This window comes from Alexandromys fortis, unplaced genomic scaffold (assembly GCF_014885135.2).
Source record: "Alexandromys fortis isolate MF-2015 unplaced genomic scaffold, M_Fortis_MF-2015_v1.1 scaffold_102, whole genome shotgun sequence".
NCBI classification, from domain to species: domain Eukaryota; kingdom Metazoa; phylum Chordata; class Mammalia; order Rodentia; family Cricetidae; genus Alexandromys; species Alexandromys fortis.
The window spans coordinates 4,659,655-4,666,595 of record NW_026067984.1 but is presented as its reverse complement, the minus strand read 5'-3'; the positions used below and the strand labels follow the sequence as shown (position 1 = coordinate 4,666,595).

General features: G+C 40.7%; 1 protein-coding gene across 1 annotated transcript; it reads right to left on the bottom strand.

Moving 5' to 3' along the window:
- Positions 1 to 791: 791 nt before the first annotated feature.
- Positions 792 to 5,006, bottom strand: Tigd4 (tigger transposable element derived 4). The gene has a single exon (XM_050158851.1). The coding sequence runs from the start codon at positions 3,655 to 3,657 to the stop codon at positions 2,113 to 2,115; it is 1,545 nt and encodes a 514-aa protein (XP_050014808.1). The 5' UTR covers positions 3,658 to 5,006; the 3' UTR covers positions 792 to 2,112.
- Positions 5,007 to 6,941: the final 1,935 nt, after the last annotated feature.

Here is a 6,941-nt window from a genome sequence, read left to right as displayed (position 1 = left end):
GGACTCCAGGCTCTTCTTTTATCCACTGGCCACAGCCTCCCATTGACTTACCTGCTCTGTGCCGTGTTTTCTTCAGGGAGCCCTCTGTGCAGCAGAGGCCTGAGTCTAGTTCTCCACTGCCTGTGAAACTGAAAGCCGATGTCCACTTCCCAACTCTGCCTCGTCTCAGGGAGCTGGAGCCCTACTGGTTCAGTGGAAGGGTTCCCCTCTCCACCCCACCCTCCTTTCTGTTCTTTTTGTCTTTTCTTGTTTTTTTTTTTTTTATTGTGCTATACGTTTTTCTCCACTCCCCTTCCTTCCCCCCATCACCTTCTATCCTCTCCCCTGACCCCCATGCTCCCATGTAGATTAGATCCATTCTCTTTGTCATTCTAGGTTCTCTGGGGTTGTGGGTCCCAGGTTGGTTTTTCTTTGCTTTATGTCTAAAAACCACTTATGAGTGAGTACATATGATATTTGTCTTTCTGGGTCTGCATTCCTCTTAACCTGGGAAGTGTTTGCCTGGACCTCTTTACTTTGATTTCCTTTCTCTCTTTGCTTCCCCCTTCCAGCTAATCTGCCTCCTATACGGTGAAAAGGTTTGCAATAAGGGGCCAGGCAGGAAACATGAAACCCATAGGCGCTGATTACACACCCTTCTGTTTTAACCTGAACTAAACCCTTCCTAAGTAGTTCAGAAACAGCACACAGAGAAGAATGTCCTAAATGTATCATGAGATTTATTCTTGGTTGCTAAGAAATAAAAAACAATGTTGAAACAGCAAGAGTTTATAAAGCAAGAACAATTAAGATAAAACATTTATTTTTAGACCAGACTAACTATAAGTAATTTTCTCTTGAGAGACAAATGGGATGTCAAGAACTCTTTTAGGTCCATGATTGAGCCAAATTAAAATTACATATCAAATCACAAAATGCTTTTTAATTTAAATAGTCCATGTTTAATAATAGAAGAAACCTCTAAAATATTAATACATTTTAAGACTCAACTATTACTAAATCTCAGAGCAGAGTAAATCAGCAATAGAAAATAAAATGCTTTGTTCAATTATTTTCTTCTAACCATGTAATTTCTAATTGTATAATTGGCAGATTAATAGTTTACAAAAAATCATTATGCTTTGTATTTTTATGAAATACTTTACAAGGGGAGCTAAAATAGGCATAATAAGTTAAATAAATATGCTACTTAAAACTGAACTGTAGAAAAACTGACATAATGTTAAAACCTCACATAGAAGCTATTTTTAGATGGTAGTTGGGTAATTTACTGCAGTATTTTAATGTAATATTTAGATAAAGCTTTCTCTAACAACTTTAATAAAAAATTTTAGAGAAGAAAAAATTGAAGGAAGATAATTAATATCACAATATGCTGAAAATAAAATTCAGCAAAATTAGATTAAAAGCCGAGCTGTTGCAAATTTTTTTTTAAAAAAAAACAGGCAGCATAATTTTCTTTTTGGTAACTCTGTGTGCATCTTCAATTGGCTCGAGAGTTAACCACATCCAAATATATACATGAGTTTCATCAGTGTTTCCTTCATGTGTCTTCCCATTGAACAAGCACACACTATTATACCAGAAGGACCTGCATCTCCTGGTCCCAGAAGACAGGAAGCCCTGCAGAACACTGGCTTTTCATCTGACTTAATCTGACAAGTAACTTGAAAGCAGCAGAGATACATGGTGCATCGTCTTGGTGCACAGGCAGGTTACAATAAAAACAAGTTATTTTTGTTTCTTAGACTACATAGATAACGTAAAATATTCTAGAACATGATCTGAACTTAAAAACAAAGAAAATGGAAACCAGCAATTTCATGCATGTGAGTCGGCCGGCTGAAGAGTTCTTTCACCCAGACCTGTGTCCCTGTGAAGTACAAAGCCTCTGAGTGCAGTTTACTCTCCCCAAACCTGCTCAGCAGAACTTTGCAGTTTTACTTAGTCATTATTTACCAGGGAGCCTTGCTATTCAGATCAAAGGCGTCGCAATTAGAAAGGATTATTAGGTTCTCTCTTTCCTTATTTAATCGATACTTTCCTTTTACATTCCTTATGTAATAAGATACAGCAGGCAAAGTTCCTACTCCGCAGATGTATAATACACGACTATTTAGGTGACAGAGCATTAATAAAGTTTTCAAGGTCTGCTAAAGAATCGTGAAGTTCATCGTTCATATCGTGACTTCTAAGGAACTTTTTAAGGGTTCCTATAGCTTCGATTGCGTCGTTCTTGGATGGTAAGGGCGGGTCCGCTTCTAGAGCTCCGCTGTCATCCTCCTCTTCATCAGAAGCATAAAAACCAGTTTCATCTTGTTTACTTTCTTTGGTACACTCCTCATCATCATTTGGGGTGGCTTCGCAGGTCTCCAGATCCTCGTCCAGGGCAGCATACTCCTCTATGGACAAACCTTCAGGAAGCTCCATCCCTGCCCCCAGAGCAGGGGCAGCCAGGTCAAGAGTGGCAGCTTCACTCTCTGCACTGGGAGCGTCGGTTTCCTGCGCTGGAGACCTGAATCCTGCCTCTTCATAGCTTTTCACAATGGTCTCTGGGGTTATGGCTCTCCAGCACAGATGCAACGTATCAACCGCATCTAGTAGAGAAAATGTAAATTCTTTGCTACTTTCAACAGAACTTAAAAATTTCTTGATAAGATAGTGCCGATATTTGATTTTCAGGCTTTTAATAACACCTTGTTTCATAGCGACAAGCCCGGAAGACAGGCACGATGGGAAGATTGCTAACTCAATGGACTTTAGGTTTTTCACCTCTGGATGTGCGGGGCAAGAATCAACAAAAATCACCACTCTTCGTTGCTGGGCTTGAAATTTCTCGTCGAGCTGATGCATCCACTGTTCGAATATGGCTGCAGTCATCCACGCCGTTCTGTTCGCTTCATAATACACAGGCAGGGACTTTATGCCTTTGAAACAACGTGGAGTTCGGTTTTTCCCAATAACGAGCAAAGGAAGCTTCTCTGAGCCGTCCATGTTTGTTCCGACTGCCAGCGTTACCCTGTCTTTGCACAGCTTTCCCACTGAGCAAGTCTCTCCTTTATAAGCAAATGTGTTTGTAGGTAGCATTCGATAAAGCAGTCCGGTCTCTTTTACACTGAAAACATTCTTAGGATGATAATCATTTAAGTAATAAGGCAGCACGTTTTGGTACCAGACAGTGGCAGGGTCTGTAGATATACCTGTGGCTTCTACGGGCTGTGCTCGGAATACTAAGCCGTACCTGGACTTGAAACGATCCAACCAACCATTGCTGCACTTAAAGTCATTGTGTCCCAGCTTCTGAGCAAAATCGTTAGCTTTTAGGCGTAACATTGGCCCATTAACGGGAACATTGAGACACTGGGCAATCCGATACCATCTCATCAATGCCTCTTCCAGATCCGTATAAAAGGCCGTCCTCAGTCTTTTTCTCTTCGGATCAAATCTCAGAGACTCAAAGGCTTCCAGAACTTTGTCTTTGTTTTTCATAATGGAAGACAAAGAATTTTTCTTTATTCCATATTCAGCTGCAATCTCGGCCTTTTTCTTGCCACTCTCCACTGCATTTATGATGTCAATCTTTTCCTCGATGGACAGACTCTTCTTTTTCTTCCCAGTTACTGGCTGAGTCGCCGCATCCACAGGAGCCTCGGCCATCTCAGCCCCCTCTCTGAGCTCCTGGTACAAGTTGCTGTGACTGGTTTTGGCTTTCAGTGCGATGTGGACCAGGGCTTTCTATCTATCATTTCTTGTATTAAAGCTGGTAAGTATCAGTAGGCTAACTCTTTAGGAAACTGACAACTTGACGTATCTTTCAAAGTCTGAAAGCAGAGCCTGTAAGCGATTAAAAGAGGCGCCTCCTTCCTAGGGTCTTGTGCGGCTCAATTTATAGTTCCTCAGAGTTCCAGAAGTCAAGCTAAAATAGGAATCTCATTATGTCAAACCTGCCCAGTCCTGCTAATGTATTTTTGGAGCTGCAATCCTTTAAGACGATCCATTTTATCCATGCATGCTTCATCCTTTTACCAGTTCTCCATAGAGAACAAAGGGCCTCAGAGAGAAGAAACAAACTTTCCAAAGTGTCCGTACAAAACATCACCTGTTAAGTTCATGTTTCTTCAAAGTTACAGGAGGGAAAGTGGCATACTTCTACTTCTTTCTTGAAAATGACAGGGGAAAGGTAGCATTTTAGCAATCTGCCAACGGGACATCAAGAGAATACAACGACACCCTGAACGACAGTGAATCGGACGGGAAGAAGTTTCTGAAAAGGCAGCAACCAAAGCTTTCAGGTGAACGCTAACCTCCTCAACCGTCCTCCATTAAAGCTCTCCAGCTCTGCTTTGTGAGTTTGGAGCCTCCCTGTGCTTTTTCGGCTTTGAAAATGTGCGCTTGCCAAAATTAAAGAACTAAAAACGATCCTGGATAGCTCATCGGTGGCTATTTTCTACATGAGGTCACAGACTATAACCTCTGGCTCCTCTAAAAGCAAAACCAGACGGTAGTCATGAGCTCAATTTTTAATAGCGCATGGGAGACAGACTTCTTCTGCTTGATTGAAATACTCAAATCAAGTGATTGATAATTCCATTAAAAAATTCTAAACCCCATTCTCACTCAAAGCTAAGAATATCCAGTAATTTTATATCAATTTAGTACAGTACCTGACTATACATGGGTCAGTATTACTTGAGAATATGCATCATAATAAATACGTTAATAAGAGAATATAATGTAGAAAATCATCTCGACTAAAATAGGAAGTAGGGTGACCATGGTTCTTACCCTCTCAGGCCCTCTGCTGTCTGTGTGTGGAAAAGTGACTTCCCATAGTACAATGACATGGGCTTAGCTACAAGGTGAGGAATGACTGCCATTTAGTACTTAGTGGTTCTGAGTCACCTAACGTAAAAACTTCAGGAAAAGGGGAGAAACTGCAGAACTGACTTCGTAGAGTTGCTGCACACTCAGTGAAACCCAGTGAGAGCACAGGAGGCATTAGCATAACTTTTAACACACATGCGCACACACACACACACACACACACAATATCAGGTTTCTGTAGAAGAACAGACCATTATGGATGCTGTGAACACCCGTAGCATCTTTGCATGACTGCTAGGGAAAGCCCAGCTTTTCTAAGTGAACAGGATTTGACCAAGCGACTTAGTTCTCTCAATCCCTAGCACATGTTCATTTATGTGGGGAATACTTGCATATTTTCTTAAAAATCTGTAGACTATCTTTCATGTAAATATTTTGCTCTTATTAGTTTGATATTAGCATTTAGAAAACATCTCCCTCCCATCTTATTTTGTCAAAAAAATAAGCAAGAACTACAGAAATGATAAGTTGAATTTTTTCTTTGTTCACCCTAACTGACACAATAAAAAATAGATTGAAAATCTCTAATCTCCAAATTGTATTTTGTTATTTATTTATTTATTTTTTGAGACAGGGTTTCTCTGTGTAGCCTTGACTGTCCTGGAACTCACTCTATAGACCAGGCTGCTCTCAGACTCACAGAGATCCACCAGCCTCTGCCTTCTGAGTGCTGGGTTAAAGGAGTGTACCACCACCATCCAGTGGATTTATGGATTAAGGATGTTCAATATTCCAAATAAAAGGCTCACAATCTGAAATACTTGTGTGAAGCACTTCAGATAATAAACACTAATTCCGTACACACAATCATAGAGACAATGTTATTTTGATCAACATCTTTATTTAGGAAGAAATACAACTTTCTTCTTGCATCAACAGTATAATTTCCTTCAACAACAAAAGTTAAATTTCCATAGCAATATACAACAAATTCCTAAAACAATCAAATATGGGATGTAAACCAGACAAATCAGACCTTTCCCCAAGAAAAGTATAAACATCAGTACTGCCCGGTTAATAAAGGAATGCTATCCAGCCTTCCACAGATAATGGCTGATGCTGGCTGTTCATGGAGTCGTGGCAGTAACTGATATTTACTGAAAATGCTGATGCTTTTAATAAGCTCAGTGTTCATATCCCCCTTGAACATGTTAAGCTCAACAATGCTGTCCTATGAGTTAGAGAATATTTCCTCAATGTCAACAGTTAGACTAAGTAATAGGCCTTTCCCTAAAGAATCCTACGAGTGATAAGAATAATATTGGTCTTCTTTAGATTTTTCGTTTTGCCTATGAGAAGTATAGCGTTTAGTGTTTTCCAGAGAACTATACGTAAGGTGTTAGGAGGTACATAACTTGGTACAAAGCTTATGGAAGGCAAATTAGCAATACAAGAGGAAAAACTTCAAAATGTCTAAAATTTCTTAATCTAGAAAATCTGTATCTATAATTCTGTCTGGAATTGGAGTTACAGGCAGTTGTGAGCACGTGGGTGCTGGGAGCTGAACCTTTACAAGTCTACAAGGTCCTCTCACAGGAGCTCTCCAAACCAGCAGTCGCAGTCCAGCGACCATTCATCATCTCTATCTAGTCTGTGGGTCAGACGTCCAGGGAACTCAACCAGGGCTTTAGGGTCTCACAGCAGACAGCAGGATGCCAGTCTCTTATTGAGAGGCTCTGAGAAGGAACAACCCCCAAGTCTCACTGAGGTCATTCACGGCTTAATTCCTTGCTGAAGCCCTGGCACTTGGTGGCTGCTGCCAGGAATCACTCTCTACACTCAGAGATGTCTGCCATATCCTTGTCACAACAGAGAACATTCCTCCTGCCCTGGCTCTTGTATACTCTGACATTGACTTCCTCTCCTCATTGCTTTTAAAGGGTTTGTGTGGTCCCGTTGTTAGGTCACCCAGAGTAGCTCCCTTTTCAGTAACTCAGAGCCAACTAATTAGCTACCTTAACCACACCTGTAAAAATCCCATTGCAGGTAATGATTATGGGAATGTTATTCCGACATGTTTATAGGAAGGGAATAATGCAAGGTGGAAGTCATTGGTG